Here is a 23,411-nt window from a genome sequence, read left to right as displayed (position 1 = left end):
CGGGGAAGGCTCCCTGAGTCCACCTTCCCATGCCCCCTCTGCGAAACGGAGCAGTGAGCCTTCACTGACTCTCGTGGGGCGTGCAGAGCACCCACCTGCGTACCCGCAGCACACAGACAGTGCCCGCCGCGTGCCCAGGGCCTTCCTTGGCGAGGCCTCTCCCCTCAGCCTTTCCTCTTCTTCTCTTTGCTCTTCCTGGTCATCCCCCATCTCCCGGCCTCACAGACCCTCTGGATGGATGCCAGTGACCCCCAAATGTGCATCTCTGGGGGCTGGAGTGATAGCACAGCAGGTAGGGCGTTTGCCTTGCACGCGGCCGACCCGAGTTCGATTCCCAGCCTCCTATATGGTCCCCTGAGCACCGCCAGGGGTAATTCCTGAGTGCAGAGCCAGGAGTGATCCCTGTACATCGCCGGGTGTGACCCAAAAAGCAAAAAAAAAAAAAAAAAAAGTGCATCTCTGGCCCCTGCTCTCCCCAGAGCCCTCCTCACCAACCCCCAGGGTAGCATGCGCCCACACTTAGGGGCTTCCCAGTCTGCCAGCTCAGTCTGTGCGTCAGCCCTGCCCTCTGTCCTTCTGCCCTGCTCCACCCGCAGGCTGACCCTCTCCTGCCTCACAGCAGGGCTGCCCTTCCAGGGACCCGCCCTCAGAAGCTCACACTCCTTCATCTCCGGCTCTTCCCCAGTGTCCTCCTGCAAAAATCTGTCTCTGCATGGCGGGGAGGGGTCTTGTCTTGCATGCATTGGTTGGCCCCTGTGCAACTTGCGTTGATTCCAGTCCCCAACTAATCCAGGCTCTATGCCATGCCGAGAGGCAGCCGCACACCCAATGTACCTGCTCGGCCCAGGGCTGGGTGAGTCTGAACTGAAACTCATCTCCTGTGCCCCAACCAGCACGCCACCGCCTTGTCCCGTTCACTCTGCGTCTTCCTTGCTCGCAAGCAAACACTCCGTGAAGTCCTACTGTCCCCTCACCTGGCAGAGCCGCAGCCTGGGGCTGTCTTGGCCATCTTCTTCCTCTTTTCTCTCCCCTTTGAGCTATATGCGACATAACATGACATCAGTTTTTGAGGCACAATGTAATCATCGGAGATGAGTATGCATTGCGAGGGGATCACCCTTACAAGTCTGGTTAACAGCCCTCACCACGTGGATTTATAGTTTTTTTTCTTTTTCTTTTGTGGCCTCACCCAAGGGTGCTCAGGGATTACACATGATGCCTGGGATGGGAGCCGGCTAGCTTGCATGTGTGGCTGAGAGCCTCATCTGGCGATACAGCCTTTCCAGCCCCTTTTGTTCTGTTTCCGAGGCCACACCCAGCAGAAGTCAGGGCTTCCTTCGGGCTCTGTGCTCCGGGATCACTCCTGGCAGGGCTCAGGGGGCCTTCTGGGGCGTCAGGGATGCAAGTTGGGTCATCTGCGTGCAGGGCAAGTGCCTGGCCCACTGAACTCTCTTTCCAGCCGCTCTTTCTTTTAGCAAAGAAACTTTTGTTGCAAGGTAGAGGAAAGAAAATGCCCCCAAGAGAGGATGCAGAGGAGAAGGGCTGGGGGATGGCTCAGAGGATAAAGCACAGGCTCCAACCCTGGGACCTCTGACTTCTAGGCTGGCACATCCTGGTCCACTGAAGTACCGAGCCAGGAGTAGTACTTGGGCAGTAACAGGGTGCATACTAAAAAGCTAAATAGAAAGTGAAAAAAACATTAAGCCTCTCCCTCTCCCACCCCTCTCTCTCCTTCTCCCTCTCTCTCTCTCTCTCTCCCTCCCTCTCTGTTTCTCTCTCTCCCTCCTCCCTCCCTCCAATTGGCCCAGAGGCAACTGTAGTCATTCTTTTTGCCTCATAATGAGAACTTTGAAGACTTACTCTAACTTTTTTTTTTTTTTTTTGCTTTTTGGGTCACACCTGGCGATGCACAGGAGTCACTCCTGGCTCTGCACTCAGGAATTACCCTTGGCGGTGCTCAGGGGACCATATGGGATGCTGGGATTCGAACCCAGGTCGGCTGTGTGCAAGGCAAACTCCCTACCCGCTGTGCTATTGCTCCAGCCCCCTAACTTTCAAATATACAGTCCAACATTATTAACTATGGTGACCATTCAAATGAGCCTTCTCATTTCCTTGAAATCAATGCCCAAAAGTGAAATTGCTGGACTTTCACACCGTCCTAACACTGCTGTCCCTGTTGTTCATCGATTTGCTTGAGTGGGCACCAGTAACGTCTCCATTGTGAGACTTGTTGTTACTATTTTTGGCATATTAAGTACGCCATGGGTAGCTTGCCAGACTCTGCCACGCAGGCAGGATACTCTCGGTGGCTTGCCGGGCTCTCCGAGAGGGACAAAGAAATCCAACCTGGGTTGGCTGCGTGCAAGGCAATTGCCCTACCCTCAGTGCTATTGCTCCAGTCCAGTAATCATGTTTAAAATGTTTAAAATTTAAAAAGATCAATTATTTCCATGACACTTTCACTATAGCTTCGCTTCCACGGAATTTGGTAAGAGAGACCTTAGGATTTTATATTGCTATTCAAACTCAAAACAGCTAATGACCATGAGATAGGCAGACAGGCCTGTGTATCTACCTAACTCAAATTCACTGACTGTGCACAGAGCTAGAAAGGATATTGGTCTGTTTATCATTGCAGTAGACAGAGTTGCTGCTGCATGTCTCTATGGAAAGATCTGGGAAGGTTCCAGAAGATTTGTGAGGGTGTGGCTGGAGCCATAAAACATTGGCTAAGGGGCTTGACTTGCATGCAGCCAAGCGGGGTTCGATCCTTGGCACTCCACATGGCCCCTGGAGCCCCTCCAGGAGTGATCCCTAGAACAGAGTCAGCCCTGAGCATCACGGTGTGTGGCCCCAAAACAAACAAGAAAAAGGATTGTGAAGGTTAATTTGGAATGTAAATATGACTTGGCCATCAGTTGTCCAAATGTTTTGGGTGTATCTGTGAGGGTATTTCTGGATGAAGCTAATCTTGGAACGGGATGGAAGACTTGAGTGATGAATTTTCTCTCCCCAGCATTGATGGGTCTCCTGCAATCAACAGATTGAAAAAGAAAACAACAAGGGACCAGAGTGATGGCACAGTGGGTAGGGCATTTGCCTCACACACAGTCAACCCAGGGTTGATCCCCAGCATCCCATTGGCACCCTGAGCACCACCAAGATTAATTTCTGAGTACAGAGCCAGGAGTAACCCCTGAGTATCCCTAATGGTTTAAGCCCCACCCACCCACTCTACTTCCCACCCCACAAAAAAGAAAACAAAAACGTCAGAGAGTGTAAGGAAGATTGCGCCAAGCTCATGACTAACCAAGGTGGGCCTGAAATTCAATCCCCAGCGCTACGTGCCAACCACCTCTGGCATTACCTGTGCATCCCTGGTTCCTCTAGCACCACTGAGTCTGAGAACCATTGCATCCTGCGACGTGCAGTGAAACTGCTGGGCGAGAGAGATCTGTTTTTAAGTTTCTGAGGAAGCTCTGTCCTGTCTTCCGTAATGGCTCCATCAATTGACGTCCTCCGGACAGGGTGTCGGGTTCCCTTTTCTCTACCTTTCCCCTCATTTTTTGGGGGGGCCACACCCAGCAGCGCCAGGGCTTACTCCTGGCTTTGTGCTCAGGGATGACTTCTGGGGGTGCTCAGGGGACTCTCAGGGGTGCTGGGAGTTGAACTGGAGCGGGCCATGCGCAAGGCAAATGCCTTAATGTGCTTGCTCCGTTCCAGATGAGTGTCTGCTCACTCACCTCCTGCTCCGTGTCTGCCTCCGCCCAGACCAGCGGCCAGTTCCTCAGGCCCAGTGCTGCCAGCAGGTCCTTCTTTCTCTTTTCCCATGTAGGCTCTGCCTAGGGTCTCGGGAGCCTCAGGACCACTTCCGCAGTGTCCCAGGGGGCACCATGGACATTGTTTGGAGCTTGGGGGTGCCTGCACTGTTTGGGGATGGAACTCAGGGCCTGGGACATGAAGGCAAATGCCCTACCTGTTGTTCTATCACTCCAGCCCCTATATTGCACAGCTGTAGTGTACTCATTAGTGTTCTCACAGACGTGTGCCTTAACAAAATATAAGCTGTGTTTGTTTTGAGGCCCTACTTGGCTGTGCTCAGGGTATATTCCTTGCTCTGTGCTCCGAGATCACTCCTGGTGGTTCTCCTGGGACCATATGTGGTACCTAAGATTCAACCCAGGACAGCTGAGTGCAAGGCAAATGTCTTTCCTCCTGTGCCAGCTCTCTAGCCCCCCAAATCTTTTTATTTAGGGCCACACCCGGCTATGCTCATGTGTACTCCTGGCTCTGCACTTAGGGTCAGTTCTGGTAGTGCTGGGAGACCATCTGGGATGCTGGGGACAGAACCCATGTCGACCACGTGCAAGGGAAGCACGCTCCCTGCTGTCTATTGCTTTGACCTCCAAAATCTGTGTTTAAAAATTATTTTTGGGTGGGGGTCACATTTGGCAGTGCCCAGGGATCACTCTGGCAGTCAGTAGGGAACCATCTGGGGTGCTGGCATGGAGCCTTGGCTGGCTCTGTGCAAGCTAAGCGCTCTACCCACTGTAATATCTCTTTAGCCCCCAAACCTATATATTAATTATTTTATCATCGAAAGAATCTTTCCACAGCCCATCTAGGTCCCGGTAATCAAAATATATTTTCTATCCATTACCTTTCTCTATTCTTGACCTTTCATTTGGCTAGAATAGCATTACCTATGATAATTTTGTGATTGGTTGTTTTGTCTTAGCGTGTTTTCGATGTTTCATCTTGTACCAGGCATTGTTGATGGCAGATGAGAATCCCACTGTATGGATACACACAGTTTGTTCATTCACCTGACGGACATTTGCTTGATTCCTTTTGTTGTCCTTAAATACATAGCTACTGGAAGATGCAGTTCTGTGGGCAAACTCTTTTTTTCTTCTTGGGCATATACCTAGAAAGTGGAGTTGCTGGCACTTAATGCAAACTTGAGGCTTGCCACTTTGAGGAAGTATGAGTTCTTTGTGAAGAAAAGATTAGGTTTTTGCCCAGAGGACTGAGGGCCAGGTGGTTAGCAAGTTCCCCACTGCTTCTTCACTTCTTCATTCCTTCTCTTGATTCTCTTTCTCCATTGGTTTTCTTTTGTTTTAATTCTCTAGATTCCAGCCTGCTGCTGATCTTTTTTTTTTTTTCTTCACGAAGAACCTACTTTTCAACGTCTAGAAGTTATTAAATCATTTTGAATTCTCTGGAACAAGGACATGAAAGAAATGATGTTTATCTGTTTATCTGGGGCGAGCCACTCACAGGCTGTTTTGTAACAAAAGAGCTCATTGAGTAGGAGGGTTATTTAACCTGTTTCTGAGCGCTCTGCTGCTCCAACGCTGTCTAAACAGATTCCTAATTACCCAGCTCAGAGTCTGAACCTTTTAAAGAATCACTTTGAAGTTTCTTTGAGATATTAGCATCGTTGGTAAGCCTACAGAGGTAAACATATGTTGAAAGCATGTACAATGTATGTAGATTTCCTCGTGTTTGCTTGGGACATACCTGGCTAGTACATTGTTAGTGGCTTTTATGAAAAATTACTCTCCTTCACAGTTGGTTTCTCCTAGGCACACATTTCACCAATTAATAACATCAGCTTCAGGGAGGTTGTGGGGGACACCTCTGCATTTTCAGAAGGCGCGTGCGCCAGAATTTACTTTTCCAGGGCGCAGAAAAATTCTGTTTGATTGTCACCCCCACCCTTCCCCCCATCCCGTGCAAACCGCCTGGGCGACCTGGCATTTGTTTTCCGGTGGTTATTTTTAGAATAATAGCAAACGTCTCTACCTACCCCAGCAAATCCAATCTGCTGAATGCAACAGAAACAGCTCCCGGGGTGATTTCGACACACTCTGCCTCTCTCTCCCTTCCCCCCTGCCAGAACTTCAGTGAGGCTGGCGTGTAACTGGAGCTCCGGGACAAAACACCCGCTGCCGGCCGAGCGCTTCTCTTCTACCGCGGGGGGCGCCACCGAGGGGCGCGGAACGCTGCAGGGTGTGTGTGTGTGTGAGTGTGCGCGCGTGTGTGGTGGTGGGGGCGGTGGTCCTCCTCTGTGTGTGTGTGTGTGTGTGTGTGTGTGTGTGTGTGGTGGGGGGTGGTGGTCCACGCGGGGACGCGGCCCCCGGTGGTGCATTTGCAGTTGCAGTTGGAACGTTAAGACCCCCACCTCCCCAGTTCTGAAAAGCTTTATAAATCACGGAGTTACATTTTTTTTAAAATGTAGCACTGTAGACAACAGTGCTACAGTGCTACATTTGAAAACATAAAGTAAATAAACTACACACAGACGTTGGGGGCTGGGAAGAAGGCCCTGGGAGCCACCGACCGCTCCAGCGCGCCGTGCCAGGAGCTGGGCCAGCGAAGCGCGCGGAATCCCCAGCGCCCCGGCGGCGGGGGGCGGGGGCGGCGACGGGGCTCTGCACCCCGCGAGGCGCCCGGAGCCCCGGGGTGAGTCACCCCGCAGCCGCAGAGGCGAGGGCGCGGGGCGGGCCGCGGCTCGAGCGCCGGGAAGCCTCGGAAGGAAGAGGAGGGGCCGGCGCCCGGGAAGGGGAGCCGGAGAGGAGGAAGGAGGAAGGGGGGGAGGCGGAGGGGCGCGGCCGGGGCGGCGCGGGGGCCGGGCGGGGCGGGGCCGCGGGGATCGGGGGCGCCGCTCGCTCGCTCGCTCGCTGCGGCCACCCGCGCCCGGGAGCCGGCGTCATGGGGCTGCAGCCCCTGGAGTTCAGCGACTGCTACCTGGACAGCCCGTGGTTCCGCGAGCGGGTCCGCGCGCACGAGGCGGAGCTCGAGCGCACCAACAAGTTCATCAAGGAGCTCATCAAGGACGGCAAGAACCTCATCGCGGCCACCAAAAGTGAGCGGGGCGCGCGCGGCGGGGCCGGGAGGGGCGGGGGGGGGCCCGCGGGGAGCCCGGGCGGGGGCCTGGGATGCGGCTGCCCGCGCCCGTCCGCCGCGGGGCGCCCTCCCTTTTCCCGCCCGAACCCCTCGCCGGCCGCCGGAGCGCGGAGCAGTGCGCCTCCCGCGCCTCCCCCGAGCTCCTGGTGGTGGTGGTGGTCGGGTGGAATCCTGTCCCCTGGGAAGGGGGGATCACCCCACCCCTCGGAGTCTGCGCTCCGCGCCCCGGGCTCTCCCGGCCGGGGGTCGGTTTTATTGCACCCGCGAGCTGCACCAGGTCTTGTGCAGAAACAGAAGCGTCAGGTTTTACTAGTGTCTCGTGACCTCTCCCAAGAAGTTGCCTGGGGAATTTTCCTGAGCCGTTGAATTCGTGTCCGGAGTCCCTTCCCCGCCACCTGGCTCCTGTCATTTCCTGCGCGGTCTCTGACAGCCCGAGCCAGCCAGGGCCCCTGGATGTGCCAGAACCAGAGAGGCCACCTGGCTTGGGCGCAGCTTGGAGGGGGTGGGGGGAGGACACCTTCCTCCTGCCCTTTCCTCCGCCCGCGGCCAGGAGGGTTCAGAGATTGAGGATGAGCGGACGCTGCCCGCACGCGGGGGGGATTCCTCCCGCCGGGCTCAGCTCGGTGCCTCCCTCCCCTGACCGAGCTCGATTTTTCTTTCTTTCTTTCTTTTTTTTTTTTTTGCAAAGCTCAGACGCCGTGACCGCGGGGAGAAACGGGAGCGACGTCTCGGTGTCCGGCCGCGTTGGCGCGGCTGCTGGGCACGGGGGAGGCGTTCGCTGGAGCGTGGCGGTGCGCACACCTGCCCGCACCACGCAGCCCTCCGGGCGCCCTCTGCCCTCCTCGACAGACCTGCCCAGACAGCGCTCGGGGACAGCGGCCAGCCGCGGAGGCCCCGTGATTAGGGTCTTTATCTCACCCCTATCCCCCCCTCCCCTTCTTTAAAGAATTTGCTCCGAAGCCCTTGTTGGTGACATCACTTCTGGGAATCTTTATCCCATCTCTTCTCCCATCCCCCCGCCGCCCTTGCGTTTTGCATTTCGGAAGATGAAAGCGTGCTGGACATACCGGGCATACTGTCTGGACCGGTAACTACTCATTTCATGAATGAATCGGAACACGCGTTCATGGGAAGAATGGAGGGCGCCCTCCCCTGTAATTTTGGAGGCAAGGTGCTCCACCTCCGTGGACCCTGGCCAAGGTTCCTTTATTTCGGTGCTGTGACCTCTCTGGTGTTGCAAAATGTCTATGGGGGAGTGACTCGGAGTGGGATGGGTGCCCCTGGCTGGGGCTTATTTGGTTAATGGCTAGCCAGTGCCTTGACGTTGAGGCGGTGGGAGTGCTGGGGGGGCGGTGGGCCGGAATCAGTGGGAGCAGGCAAGACCTAGGAGGGGGCTGGAGAAGGTCTGGGGGGGGTGGGGAGACCGTGCGCCTGCGCACGTGCGCAGTGAGCCCCCTCAGTAGTTGGCTGTTGACCCTGCCACCGGGTGGGGGGAGTGTGCCTTAACCCCACCGCCCAGGTAAGCAGCTTTGGTGAGGAGAGAGGCTGGAGGTCAAGCCAGTCTGGCCCCTGTGGAGAGCTCCTTCTGCTCCCTCTGTGTTTTCTTTCCTGCCACGGGGACAAGTGCCATGGGTCAGCTGCACTCACATCTGGGCATTTGGGTGGGTGGGCGGGGCAGCTGGGAGCCCTCCTTCCCAGGGCCAGGGCTTGTTTGAATTTGCAACTGGCTTCATAAGCTTTGGATTCTTTTTGTAAGTCAAAAGCAATGGAACTGATCATCATACAGAGTACAGTAGGAAAGATGCACCCCCCCCCCATACACACCCCCAGTATGTTTAAGTTCCTTTCCCAGAAGATGAGAAAAAACACAGCTTTCACTCATCATGCTTCCTGGCATGTTAGCTAGGAAGTTAGGAAGATGCTGGCGTGGCCTCTTGGCTGTGTCTCACTGGAAGTTCCTCTCCGTTCCTCGGAGCCCTGGCCCTCTTTGGGACTCCTCGGCTCTCGGCGGGCCCGGCCAGCCGAACTATTTATTGGACGGTAGGCAACTTAATCCTTTTGTCTTTGTTTTCTCTTGTCCTACTTCTCGAAGCGTCAATAAGCTTCTGCAGTATGTAGAAATCGCTTAAGTCATTTGGAATTGCAGCCTCCGCCGGTGGTTGGCCGAACCAGTTGAGCCTTTCCCTGGTATCTGAGAGCGAGGAAGACAAGGAAGGACGTGGAGCTGAGGGAGGAGCTGCAGAAGGAATCACACTCAACTAGGTCGCCGTTGCTTACAGCTTCAGCGGCTCTGGGCTGTGCTTTGCAGAAATGGTGTTTCGTGCATGTTCAGAATTGCGTGTGCAGAGTGCTTCCTGCTCTTAATTGTAAGATACCGCCTGAGCTGCCCGCGCTAAATACTTGTTGGATTTGTGTAATGTTGATGTCTTGACACTTCAAGTGTTTCATAAAGGGTGTTTCAAGAAGTTGGAGGCTGTTCTGTAGGATCTGAAGACTGGACTCTGTTATGGAGCAATCCGCGACTACTTCGCACCTGCGATTTGTTAAACATTTACGAGGGAGTTAGGAAGAAAGGGAAGAAGGGAGTAGGGTCGAGACCCTGGTCCTTGGGCTTATGGCCCCCGAGTTCACCTCAGTCTTCCGGACTGTCAGCACTGTGCTAACTTCTCTCACCGCCCCCTCCTCCCGCTTGGCTTGAGGGCCACAGTTGATGGTGCTCAGCACTTACTCCTGGCTCCGCACTCAGGGATCACTCCTGGTGGTGCTCAGGGGATCATATGTGGTGCCAGGGATCGCACCTGGGTTGGCCACATGCAAGGCAAGCGCTCTCCCTTCACCCCCCACCCCGACTGGGCTATTGCTCTGGCCCCCTTGTGTTTACTTCTTGAAGGGACAAATGGCTCATGAGCACCAATTAAAAGGCCCTGATTGAAGGACGAGGGAACTGTTGTGACATCCTCGGAAATAGCAGTTACAGGTCGTCTTGGTGGGGAGCTCGGGAAGACCTGGGTGTCTTCAGGAAGGTCAGAACTTTGTGGACCCCTGGCGGATGGATGGCAGAGCGCAGAGCCTTCAGAACTGGAGGACACGCCGAGGGGGAGAAGGGGGAGGGGGAGGAGGAAAGGGGGGGAGGGGAGCAGCTGGTCTGGAAGGTCAGTTTTTGTGCTAACTTCTACCCCCCTCGGTTTTGGGGTCACGGTTGGCAGTGCTCAGCTTACTCCTGGCTTTCCAGGTGTGGAGGCTCTTCCAGGGAGGCAGGGAAAACGGCTTTCTCCAGGGAGAATTGCTGAGAGCCCAGTCGGCGGAGAAGATGGAGGAGGAAGCTTGGAGACTGTCTGCGGGGCTCATGACAGCGATGGACAGGGCGCGCCGGGGACGGTCCGAGATGGTCCGCGACGGTCCGCTCGCGTTAGGGGTGGCGCCTTCGGTAGAAGGTGCTCTTTAGATAAAGCCTTTCTCTTCCCATCCCTCTCCGAGTCACCAGTGCCTCTTCCAGTGCAGGTCACACGTGTGTTCGCCCTTGAACGGGGGTCTGTGCAGGTCACATATATACGGCCCGAGCCCCGGAGAGCTTGTCTTCCAGCAGCAGCAAGAACCCCATCATTGGAGCCTTCTCCTCAGTCTTCTCTGCCTCCCCCTGTTCTACTGGTTGCCCCCTTCGTCTTGAGCTGGCAGTTGTCATCTGTTCCCAGCCCTCCGATAGAGCAGTGGAGTTCAGTCCTGGATGGAGCCCTGGTCCTCAGACGCCGGGAGGTGGTGACCCAGCCGCTGGGTGGACGTTGTTTGCTTGCCCCACCAGCATTCTCTCGGCCAATTTGGATTCTGTTCATACCTGTTCCCGCGTGACTCAGGAGACGGTGATCCCTTATCCGAATCCAACTCAGCGGTTCTCAGTCCTAGCTGCTGACCTTTCCAGAGCTTGGGGGCTTCAGAGACTCCCTGAGCTCTCTCCATCAGGGTCAGCTGCTCGCCCGGACCTGTGCTTAGTTGAAGAATGAGAGTGTAGGACTGTTCTGGCCGCTGAGACGGGGTGGGAAGCTTCCTGGAGACTTGGGAGGATTTCATGGCATGTGAGGAGGAGGAGACTTATGGAGATCTTGTGATTATATGTTGTGATGACCGGAGCTTCGACTTCCACCTTGGGACCATGAGTAAAGGCTGTGTGACGGGGCTGGAAGGATAGTGCAAAGCCAGGAGTAGCCCCTGAGCATTGCTGGGTGTGACCCAAAAAGAAAAAAAAAAAAGCTGTGTGAGCACCTTAGTGAGGGCCCCCTGGAGCTGGGTTTGTGATACCTTTGTGGGACCCTCCCGTTGTGGCCTGCCGGAAGCCCGCCTCTGGGATAGGGTGCGAGCAGGTTTAGTCGGTTGGACGTGGGTTCCTTTCCGGTGGCCAGCCTGGCTTGGGAGGAATAGTCTCATTCTCCTCGTGCGCTGGTGCTCCTGTTGCGTGGGATGCTTTTTAGCTGCTCGAGGGCGGGCCGGAGAGATAGCACAGTGGGTAGGGCGCTTGCCCGGCATGCAGGTGTCCTGGGTTCGATCCCTGGCAGCCCCTCTGGTTCCCTGCGCCATCGCCGGGAGTGATCCCTGAGCACAGACCCAGGAGTAAACCCTGAGCACAGCTGGGGGTGGCCCCAAAACCAAAAGAAAAAGAAAAAACTCGCTCAGTGACAAATAGTGTTTTCCTGAATGGAATTCCTCAGACTCCAGCCCCTCCTGCGTCACCGGGGGCCCCAAAAGGCTGCGGTGGTTTCACTGCAGCGGCTGCTCTCTGCGGGAACACTGACCGGCTGTGGAAATGACCACTCCCGCCTGCACTGGGGCGGTCCAGACGGTCAAAGCTGTGAATGGTTTGCTCCGTGCAGGTGATCCCTGGCCCCCCGCAGCCCAGCCCTGTTTATTTAGTGTTTCTCTGCTTCCCCATCCCCTGGGCTCCCATTAGACGCACAGCCCTCTCCGTGGCTTCCCCTCTCCTGGGGTTCCTTTGAGTACTTGCCTTTTGATTAATTAATTTTTTTTTGCGGGGCGGGGGGGCGGCTGGGCAAATTGGCTTTTGCAACAGGAGCAGGGCAGGGTGTGTGTGAAGATGGTTAACTAGTCCGCGAGGCGTAGTAGAGACGAAGGTGCTCGTTCCAGGGGGACACGGGAACCAGGGTTGAGCGTGTCGCTCGTCATGAGTGAAGAGATTGTCATATGCGATCTCACAGAGCCGCCCGCCGGGTTCAGTGTGCTTGTGTGCAGGGAACTTGTGGAGTGAGCGTGTGGACACAGGCTGTGGTTACGTGGCATTGTCTGAATTGGAGGCCCCGGTTTGTGTCACAAGGCCCTTTGCTTGCCCGGGAAAGGGGCGACTGGGGTCTGAAGTGTGTCGCTAGCCGGGATGTGTATGTCACTGCGCCCAGAGTGTGCTTGGGCCCTGGCCACTCGCTGCCGCGGCCGGGAGAGCGAAGCAGGCTCTGGAAAGGCCTTCCCTAGTCTGGATGGGATTCCGCAAGACAGAAACCCTTGAAATCTCGAATTAGCGCATCACAGCTGCATGGGGCCCCTCAGGAAGGGGATGTTCCCTATGCGGGATCCCTGGGCGGCTGTTGTGGGCTCTTGCTGGGGTCCGATGCTATGCTGAGGCCGTGAGGGAGGGACCCCCACATGCCGACAGTGACCCGAGCCAGGAAGGGGTTAGAAGTTGCAAAGGTCCTTTACTAGCATGTTCCGGTTCTCGTTTAACAGAGGCAGGGGCGCCTCCTTGCCCGGGCTGCGGCTGGCCTTTGCGTGAGTGCCTTGACCCCCCACCCCCCACTCCTCCCATTCTTCCTCTGGCTCCGAGGGCTGTTGTGGTTTTTATATATATATATATATATATATATATATATATATATATATATATATATATATATAATCTGTAAATTGTGCTCATTCTCCCCTCCACTCCCCACCTCTTGCTGCTGCTGATGACGTGTGGCCTCGGGGAGGTCACACTGTTTAGTTATGTGGAGGTCACACTGTTTAGTTGTGGGGCCCCCACACATCTTGCATTGTGACACTCACCAGGGGTCACGCACGTGAGTTGTGGCACAGATGTCCCAGACAGGAATGTCATCAGGGCTCAGTGCCTGTGGGAGGCCCCGAGAGTTGAACTCAGGGCCTCAGGCTTAGGAAGTGGGTGTTTTTAGCCACTGAGTCATGTCCTTGCTCCTGTCACTGTGGTATTCTAGATTTGCTTTTGTTTTGGCGGCCACCCCGAGTGGTGCTCAGGTGCCGTTCCTGGCTCCGTGCTCAGGAGTGACCCCTGGCGATGCTCAGGGGACCAAACGGGGGAACCAGGGATGGAACCTGGGTTGACCAGGCGCAAGGCAAACGCCCTGCAATTGCTCTGGGCCCGGCGAGGCTATTGTAACCGGAGGGAGTTTACAAACGAAGTCGCAGGTGTACCGCGGTGGCCCCCGTGCCGTCGACTGGGACGCTGGAGTGAGCACGGCAGCGGGGCTGGAGTGTGAGCCGGTCCGTGCTCGCCCCACTCCAGAGAGTGTGACCACAAGAGCGAGGGCTGTGACTGCGGTCTGCGTTAGGGGAAGTGACTGCCATGAGGCTGGGTTGTCTGGAATGTGTGTGCTCCTCAGGGTCCGGTTACGGGCTGGTGGGCTGTGGGGCTCGGAGCCCTGCCTTAAGCTCAGGTGCAGGGGCGGGGGCGGGGGCGGGGCTGTTTCCTGGCTGATGAGAAAGCGTTCCTCTCCCGACTGTTAATCTCCTTTCTGCCCCTTCTCCTCCCTGCCCCCTATTCTTTCCCTTATTCTTCTGTCGGATACATTTTACTTCATACACTTTGTGCTTATTGAGACAGTTTTTCCTTTCTCCTTTTTTTTTTTTTTTTGCTTTTTGGGTCACACCCGGCGATGCCCAGGGGTTACTCCTGGCTCTGCACTCAGGAATTACCCCCTGGCAGTGCTCAGGGGACCATATGGGATGCTGGGAATCGAACCAGGGTCGGCCGCGTGCAAGGCAAACGCCCTTCCCGCTGTGCTATTTCTCCAGCCCCTCTCCTTTTTTTTTTTTTTTTTTTTTTTTTGCTTTTTGGGTCACACCCAGAGATGCTCAGGGGTTACTCCTGGCTTTGCACTCAGGAATTTCTCCTGGCGGTGCTCAGGGGACCATATGGGATGCTGGGGATCGAACCTGGGTTGGCTGTGTGCAAGGCAAACGCCCTACCCGCTGTGCTATCGCTCTGGCCCCCGAGCCCGTCTCCTTTTTTAAAAAGCAAATTTTTGGACCCTCCCCAGCGATGCTCAGGATTTATTCCTGGAGGGTCTTGGGGGACGTATGTGGTGCCACAGATCAAACTCAGGTCTGCCACATGCAAGGCGAGTGCTTTACCTGCTGTACTACCCCTCTGGCCTTATGTCACACTTTTTTTTTTTTTCCTTTTGGCTACACCTGGCGGTGCTCAGGGCTTACTCCTGGCTCTGCACTCAGGATTTATTCCTGGCGGGGCTCGGAGGACCACAGGGGGTGCCGGGATCAGTCCTGGGTCGGCTGAGGGCAAGGCAAATGGTGATGACTCAGCAAGACTGAGGGGCGTGAGTTCTTTACACTCTGCATGCACTTGATTTTGATGATTCTGTGTTCTGGGGCCACCCCGAGCCATGCTCAGGGATTTCCCCCTGGCTCTGCACTCAGGGCTGCTCCCGGCTGGGCTCGGGGCACGTGCGGGGCAAACACCCTACCTGCTCTACTGTCCTGCCCGCCAGCCCCAGGCCTTTGAAAAACGGGTCTTCAGCGCATCCCTAACAAGACAAGGCCGTGACGCGTGTTTGGGGGTTTCCCGTTACGGTTCCATACGGTGGTCCCTCCCCGTCTTTCCTCTTGGAGCCTCCTGTTCCCTCGAATGCTCTGTGGAGACACTCGCCCTCTCCCCAGCGGTGGGTTAAACAGGGTGGGTAAGGGGCCGGGGAGTGGAATACAGCGGGGAGGGCGCTTGCCTGGGTTCAATCCCCGGCACCTTGGACGATTTCCTGAGCTCCAGCAGGACTGACCACTGACTGCACAGCCTGGAGCCGACCCTGAGCATCGCCGGGTGTGGGTCAGAACAACCCGACCGAAGCGACCTTCTGGCTGCTTTGGACTTAGCCCTCCGGTGGTGCAGGGCCAGGAGGAGAAGAGGAAATGGGGGTTCCCCAGGGACGCCGGGTCTGGCCAGGCCAGAGCAGCTTGCCTCGCGGGCAGAGCGCAGGCCCCGTGTCCCTCCCGCCCGCCTGCAGGCCCGCAGTGGCTTTATTGAATCATCCTGGGAGCCTGGTGTGCGGCTGGCCCAGGGCCGCGGCCGCACCACCCAGCTTCCTCCTCAGCACGCACACGCCCCCCACACCCTGACACTTGCATTCCCGGGGGGTCATGCCTCGCCGCTCCCGGAGCCCCGCCTGCCTCCCTGGTTGAACTTGAATCTCTTTCCTGCGTCTCCGGAGGAGGATGTTCCTCCCGCACCCACTTAATACTTGCGCGCTGACTGGCACTGCTCCTCCGGGGACTTGCTCCCCTGCAGGCACCGTCCGCCCCGGGGCTGCCAAGTGGGCCGACACCCACACCGCCCCTCGGGCCCGAAGGCTGGGGGTCAGAGCAGGGTGTTGCAGCCCGAGGCGAGGGGGCCACCAGGGCCAGGGAAGGGCAGAAAGCAGACATGGGACCTGACTGGGAAGAGATGGAGGGATGCCCGGGAGAGATGGAGGGATGCCCGGGAGAGATGGAGGGATGCCCAGGAGAGATGGAGGGATGTCGGGGAGAGATAGAGGGACACTGGAGAGAGATGGAGGGACACTGGGGAGAGATGGAGGGATGCTGGGGAGAGATGGAGGGATGTCAGGAGAGATGGAGGGATGCCCGGGAGAGATGGAAGGATGCTAGGGAATGATGGAGGGATGTGGTGGAGAGATGGAGGGATGCTGGGGAGAGATGGAGGGAGGCTGGGGAGAGATGGAGGGAGGCTGAGTACCGCATTTGGCCGTGCTCAGGGATCACTCCTAGCTCTGTCCTGGTGCACTCGGGACCATATGTGGTACCAGCGGCTGAGCCTGGGTTGGCTGTGTGCAAGGCAAGTGTCTTCCCCACTGTGTATAACATCCCCAGCCCCTCCCCACAACCTCTGCTCTTGAATCAGTGCTCTGATCTCTTGCTCTGAAGTTGGTCCGCATAGCTCAGGGCAGTGTGACTCAGTGGTGGTGGTGGGGTTCCTTAAGGCCTCTTGCGCCTCCCTTCTCACTGCTTGTGCACTTGTCAATGGGAGGGAGTAGATATGAACTCTGCCCGTGGAGGGCCGGATGGGTGGTCCAGTGGGTAGGGCTGGCATGTGGCCAACCCGGGTTTAACTCCTAGCATCACAGTTGGTCTCCCCCAGCTCCACCAGGAGTGAGCCCTGAGCACTGTGGGTGAGACCCCGAGACCCTCCCATTGCATGCAGGTTGACAGGCCTGGGAACCCTGGCCCCTGGAGGTGGTGGCCACGATGTGACAGAGTCCTCCTCTGGTCAAACTCGAGCCCCGTTGTGGCTTTGTGAGTAGCGACCATTGAAATAATTCGTGAATGTGTGCTCTATTTCTCTTTTTTCCTTTTATTTTCTTTTCGTTTTTGTTTTTGGGCCACACCAGGCAATGCTCAGGGCTTACTCCCGGCTCTGCTCAGGAATCACTCATGGCGGGCTCAGGGGACCATGTAGGATGCCGGGGATCGAACCCAGGTTGGCAGCGTGCAAGGCAAGCGCCCTACTGCTGTGCGATCCAGCCCCTCTTTCTGTTTCTAATCAACTTACTTATTGGGGGCGGGGGTCTTTGCTGGTGCTCGGGGAGTACTCAGGGGTCACACCGGTGTTGGCCGTGTGCCCCGCAGTCACCTTAATTAACCCTTCTGGCCATTTCTCTGCTGACAGTGTCCGAGGCCCACGACTGGCTGCGTGTGGCCTCTTCTCGGCAGCAGAGGCCACTCGAGACAGTTTCTTGCCGGGGACCCGGCTGGGGAGAGTCGGGGGCTGCCGTGTGTCTCGGTGGTTCTGGCGGGGGGCCGGAGTCTGCGGCCGCTGGGGTGTTTCTCTGGCGCTTGGTTCCGTCTCATCTTAAATCAGAGCTCCTTCCCCCGCAGCCCTGCCGCAGGAGCAGCCTGAGCCGAGTGGGAAGGGATGCGAGGAGGAGAGCAGGGCGGGCAAGTGGCGGGTGGGGCCGGGGCTGAGGCTGAGGCCAGGGACTGTCCCTCAGGGCCCAGCCCGGGGAGCCGAGAGCTATTCCCCGAGGGCGTCCAGCCCGACAAACTGGTTCTGTGGGTGAGAGGAAGTCAGGCTTTCTCTGGGCTCCCATGGGGCGCCCTCCGTGTGCTGTGCTGGGGGGCTGTGTTCCCGGAGCCTGTGTGTGTGTGGGGGGGCAGGCCCGGGGAGGGGGGAGAGGGAGGAGCTGGCTCCCCCTCTGCTTCAGGGGTGCCCTCAAGACTCCCGGAGCGGCTGCCTTTTGTTTGCCTTGTGTTGGGGACCAGCCGGTGGTACTCGGGACTCATACCTGGCTCGCTGCTCACCCCTGCGAGGTCCCTCCTGGTGGGGCTCAGGGGACCACAGGAGGTGCCGGGGACCCAGCGAGTGTCTTACCTGCTTTACTAGCGCTCTGCCCCTCCCCGTTTTTTAAATTAAAAAAAAAAATTGGGGGGGGCACACATGGAGGTACCAGGAGCTTCCTCCTGGCTCTGTGCTCAGGGATCAGTCCTGGTGGGGCCCAGGGGACTGTATCTGGTGCCGAGGATGGGACCCAGCTGCGCCAAGTGCAGGACTAGTGCCAGGCCCGCTGTACCATCTTCCCGGCCCCGCCTTGCTCTCTTTCGTTTTCTTCCCCTGGGGTCGGGGGTGGAACTCGGGGCCTCCCAGGTTGGAGTCGGGTGCTCTGCTGCATCGTAGTCCGTGCCAGAGCAGAGCTGCACACGTGTGGCGCTCCCAGAGTGCTCCCGAGGCGCGTGGGTCTGACGCGGGCTGGCTGCCCAGGGCCCTGGGGTGTGCAGCCTCCAAGGGCAGGCCCCTTGGCTTCCCGACGGATGGTTGGCCATGCCAGTCTGCACCCGGCTTCCCTCTGCATGGCGTGTGCGTGCGTGTGTGCGTGTGTGTGTGTGTGTGGGGTGTGTGTGTGTGTGTGTGTGTGTGTGTGCGTGCGTGTGTGTGTGTGTGTGTGTGTGTGTGTGTGTGAGGGAGCCTGGCTCTCGGACCCTCAGCCACGGGAAGGCCAGGGCTGCTGTAGAAACCCTCAAGGTCCTGGCCGTTGCCCTGGCAGGCACTGCTGCGTACGCAGTTGCAGGCCGAGGTTTGCTTTGCCCTTTGAGCCACAGGCGAGAGCTCGGGCCCTCGTCCTTCTCCTGCCCTTACGTCTCGGAGGTGAGGCTGTGTGTTTGCCTCTCTCACAAGCTACATCAGAACTTCCCCAACCGACTTGGCACGCTGCTCCTTCGCAGGAAAAACAAATCATTCAGCCCGGAGACTTCCCTTGCCCTCTGGATTATTCCAGCACCTCCCCCTGCCTCCCGCACCTCCCTCGGGAAACACTGAGCTGGTGTGTCTGTAAGAAAGGACTGTGTGTGTGTGTGTGTGTGTGTGTGTGTGTGTGTGTGTGTGTGTGTGTATTCCCTGAGTCAGTCTCTGCAGCTGACGGCTGTGTTTCTTCATCCTGGGTGTGTGTACAAATGCACATGTGTGGGAACCAAGAGCCTCGGCACGAGAAGCAGAGCCTCCCGCCTACTGACTGTGATCCTGAGGTCTCCTAACCCATTTTGGCACCAGAGCAGATTCTTGCAGCCATCCATTTTGACTGTGAACTGAGCTAAAATATTAGAAACCCAAAACCGCGCAGCCGCAATAGCGGCCGCGCGGACTCAATGTCTTCACTTTTACCAAGGAAGAGAAATTATTAGATGATGCTTATTCAGCAGGCCTGATTGTTGGGGAAAATTTCCAATCAACAATAGTGAGTTCTGTATGGAAATATGAAATGTACTCAATATATAGAGAGAATAATGGGAATATCATCAGCTACTTAGATGGGGGGTGGGGTGGGAGGGGGGTGTATTGGGGTTCTTGGTGGTGGAACGGGTGCACTGGTGAAGGGATGGTGGTTTAATCAGTATTTGACTGTGACTTAAACCTGAAAGCTTTGTATTTTTTTTCTTGTTTTCACGGTGGTTCAATAAAATATTTCTTTAAAAAAAAACAAATGCACATGTGTGTGTGCATGTATGTGTGTGCGTACATGTATGTGTGAATGCACATGTGTGCGTGTTAGTGTATGTGTGCGCGCATGTGTGTGCGTGTGTGCGTGCATGTGTGTGCGAGTGCACATGTGTGTGCATGATGTTTGTGTGTGTGCGTATACATGTGTGTGTGCATGTGTGCGAATGTGTCTAAATGCACATGTGTGTGGTGTTTGTGTGTGAATGCATATGTGTGCGTGTGTGTGAATGCACGTGTGCACACGTGATATTTGTATGTGTGCATGCATGTGTGTGCACATGTGTGCGTGCATGTGTGTGCCTGTGCCTGAGTCGGTTCCTGTGTTTCTGGGTTTCATCTGGGCAGCAGGAGCAGAGCAGTTGCAGCTGGCAGGTCCTGGCGGGGCGGGTGACTCTGGCCCTGCCTTGGAAGTTAGTGGAAATGTGGGCGTGTTCCCGGTGCCTTGACTTTCCGTCATGTTTGCGAGATGCGCGGCTGGTGGTGGTCTCTCTCGGGAAGGAGAGGGGCGGCTGAGTTGGTCTCTGGGGCTCTCCCAGGCACCCCTGGGTTCTCGCCCACCAGCCGTTCCCCACGGCTTCCCCTTTGCTGCAGCCGAGTTGGGGGCTTGACTGGCTCCGCCTTCCCTCCCCGGAGCAGGCAGTGGAAGCCGGAATGGCAGATTCTGGACGGCCCAAGTCAGGAAGGAGCGAGTGAGGGCTGGAGAGAGCCCGAGTCTGAGCCCGGGCTTGGCCTTCGGGAGGCCCGTGTCCAGCCCCGACAGGCTGCGGAGTGTGACCCCCAGGCAGAAGCGAGCGAGCTGGCCCTGGGGCTGTGACGGGCAATACCCAGGAAGCCCCTGAGGCAGCCTGAGGGGAGCCCGGGAGCCCTGGTTGAGTTGAAAGCCCCTCGGAAGAGTCGACTCACTGTGGGCTTTGGCTGCGCTGCTTCCTGTGTCCCTCCCGTGTGCCCAGTGGGTCTGGCCACGCAGCTCCCGCTTGCAGCACCGTGGGCTCCCTTGTTTCCTCCTGCTCTGTCGCCTCCAGTCCCTGCCCCACTCACGGGTCACTCTCCATCCATTCCTGCCAGCGTACCTGAAGCTCTCCCTCCCCAACCCGCCCCTCCCCTCCCCTCCCCTTCCCTTCTCTTCCTCTCCCTCCCCTTCCCTTCAGTCTTCTTCCTTCCTCTCCCTTCCCTCCCCTTCCCTTCTATTCTCCTTCTCTCCCCTCCCCTCCAGTGCTTTCCCCTCCCCCATTCCCTCCCCCTCCCCTCCCCCTCCTCCTTTTCTGCTCTTGAGGATGGCATCCCCGTGTCCTGCATCCGAGACTGGCCCTTGGCCACCGAGCCCCTTTCTGCACTCCTGGCTCGGCCCCCTGAGAGACTCAGCTTGGTCCAGCCCTTTGGGGTGGCTTGTTGGGGAAGGGTGGGCAGGCCCGGCTCTCTCGAGGCCACTGGCCAGCTGAGGTGGGAAGCCCAGGGACTCGAGTAACATGCTCCCTGGCGAGGGGAACACACACCTGAGGAGAGAGTCCTCCAGCAGCCGCCTTCCGGAAGTGAAGTGGCCAGTGAAGCGAGTCCCAGTAATTGAACCCCAAGTCGGGCCGTTGCCACGGAACAGTCGGGGTGCTGGCAAGTCTCTTTTTCAGGCGGACTCTTGAGCCCCCAGGCTGTAGCCGGGCTGTGGACTAGCCCAGGGATACAGCGGCTTTCAGTGACCCTCAGGGCTGCTGTGCCTTCGGGCCCGGGTGTGAGGGACCTTGCAAACACCCAGCCCAGTGCTTCGGCTCTGCCTGGCCTTTGCCAGTGCTGCAGCTGCCCGAGCCCCCTCTTCCCCCCAGCTGGGCGGGAAGCATCAGTCTGGGTGCCTGGCCTGGCCTCCAACCCAGACACCCCTCCGTGGGTCTCTGTGGGAACGTGAGGCACAGCCCTTAGCCCCCAGTGCCTGTTTGTTTAGCAGACGGGGTCTAGGAACCGACGGAGCAGAAGAGCCTTAGTGGCTTGTTCAGACTTACCAGGTTTCAGGGCTGCTGTGATGGATCCCTGGGCAGGGCTGGCCCGGGTCTGACCCCAGCAGCCTCTCCGCTCCCCTGAATGCTGAGCCAGGAGTAAGCCCTGAGCACCCGTGGGTGCAGTCTCAAAATGAAACTAAGGGGCCGGAGCGTTAGTGCAGCGGGTAGGACGTTTGCCTTGCATGCGGCTGACCTGGGTTCGATTCCCAGCACCCAATATGGTCCCCCGAGCACCACCAGGAGTGATTCCTGAGTGCAGAGCCAGGAGTGACCCCTGAGCATCTCTGGGTGTTACCCAAAAAGAAACAAAACAAAACAAAACAAAACAAAACAAAACAACTGAACTCAGCAGGCTGGGGGCTGGAGAGATAGTCCGGGGGTAAGGCGCTTGCCTTGCACACGGCTGACCTGGGTTTAATCCCCAGCACCTGGTGTGGTCCCCAGAGCACTGCTGGAGTCACCGCTCTACAGAACTAGGAGGAAGCGCTGAATGTCATCAGATGTTTCCCCGAAACCAAATTTACCAGGGGTCAAGGAGTAGGGTCCAGATCATGTGAGGCTCGGGGGGACCCGTCCATACGAAGTGTGTCTGTCCCTCGGGGTCCAGCTCTGAGGGCCTCATCCCGTGAGGCCAGAGGGTCTTTTTTCTTTCTGATCTTTGCCACCTGCCTCCTGTTTTTTCCCTTCCTCCGATCCCTGTCTCCACCCCTTCCTCGACCCAACTTGTGTCATCTCTTTTTCCAGACTGGGTTCTTCTCCAGATTTTGCTCCCCCCCCCCCCACTTCTCCCCTGCCCCTGGCATGACGGGTGGCTTGGAGACACAGCAGCATCGCAAGAGCAGGAGGGGCACGGCTGCGGATGGTGTCCGAGGCCAGCTCGTGTGTTGGTGTTAGAGACCCAAGGGAAGCCAAGGTTTTCCCCATCTGTGGCTGCGTTCTCGAGTGCCAGTGGGAGCGGGGTTATTCATGTTGGTTATTTATGTTATGCTGTGAGGCCGGGATGGGTGGGGACTCCTGGTGGCTGCGGCCTGGAAAACGGTGCTTTGGGACCTCGGGCCGGGTGAGTGGAGTTTGGGCCCCACTGGGAAACCCTGCTTTGGCGCATCGATTTCTGAAAGGCAGTTTATCAGTTGGCGTTTCCTTTCTGCTCTCGCTCAGCCCGTTGAGCTCTCTCTGGCCCTGCTTTCCCCAGGCCCCTGTCACGCCGCCCGAGTGCTTGGTCCCTGAGCTGCCTGCCGGGCTCGGCGAGATCCGAAGGGGGGACGTCTGTCATGCAGACGCAGAGCAGGGGTGGGCCCAAACCTGTCCTCCTGCAGCCCCCCGGCCACGCTCAGCGGCTGGCGACCACCCAGCCCTGACCTCACGGAGCAGCGTCTCCCGAGCTGAGCGTCCTTTTCTTCTTTCTTCTTTATAAAATGTATTCTATTTTTTTCCTATCAGAATATTCAATTAATTTTTAAAATTTTACTCTTGACACTATAAATGTATCTGAAAATTACCTTATAGAGCATTCAGAAACTATCTTTTTACTTATTTATTTATTTATTTATTTATTGAATCACCGTGTGGAAAAGTTACAAAGCTTTCAGGCTTAAGTCTCAGTTATACAATGCTCAAACACCCATCCCTTCACCAGTGCACATATTCCACCACCAAGAATCGCAGTAAACCTCCCCCCCACCTTTCGCCTCCCCAGCCCCCCACCCCGCCTGTGTAGCTGATAAATTTCACTTTACTTTCTCTTTACTTTGATTAAAATGTATTTTATGTCCACAAAGTTGTTCACGATGCTTTGTTCCATTCCATATTCCAAACTCCCATCCCACCGCCCCCCCTCCCACCTGCCCACACCATTATTCCCACGTCTTCCCAGCCACCACCCAAGCCCGCCCCCATCGCGTGCCCTAAATAATTTATCTTGCGTGGCTCGTTATGAATGACTTGCTGAAAATGATTCCAAAAGCGTTCCTTAGGAAAAAAAAAAAGCGTGTGGATTGTTGTGTCTCGCCCCGGAACCCTCAAGAAGCCCTTGCATAAGAGATTACTGACGTGTTCTTACAGGCCGAGCCTTCCGTGTGGATGTTTCCTGCATCGCGATGGGTTGCGCTCTCCTTACGCCCCGTGCCGTGTGCCCAGCCGCCCTGGGTACGTCGGTGGTGTGGAGCATGACATGTTGTGTGGCCGCATTCCTTTCGGAGCTGGAGCGGCGCTGGCCAGCCCCGGTGTGGGTGTCTCCGTGACATCTGATTTCCTCTGGGAGCGTCTGAGCCCAGTGCTTGGGG

General features: G+C 56.9%; 1 protein-coding gene across 1 annotated transcript in view; it reads left to right on the top strand.

The window, feature by feature from the left end:
* Positions 1–6,657: 6,657 nt before the first annotated feature.
* ARHGAP10 (Rho GTPase activating protein 10) overlaps positions 6,658–23,411 on the top strand; it is a 217,318-nt gene continuing 200,564 nt past the window's right edge. Inside the window, 1 exon segment of the mRNA XM_055144565.1 lies at positions 6,658–6,874. Coding sequence (XP_055000540.1) covers positions 6,721–6,874 — 154 coding nt within the window. The 5' untranslated portion in view covers positions 6,658–6,720.

Source organism: Sorex araneus, chromosome 7 (genome assembly GCF_027595985.1).
Source record: "Sorex araneus isolate mSorAra2 chromosome 7, mSorAra2.pri, whole genome shotgun sequence".
Classification (NCBI taxonomy): Eukaryota; Metazoa; Chordata; class Mammalia; order Eulipotyphla; family Soricidae; genus Sorex; species Sorex araneus.
This window is presented reverse-complemented; position numbering and strand designations above follow the sequence as displayed.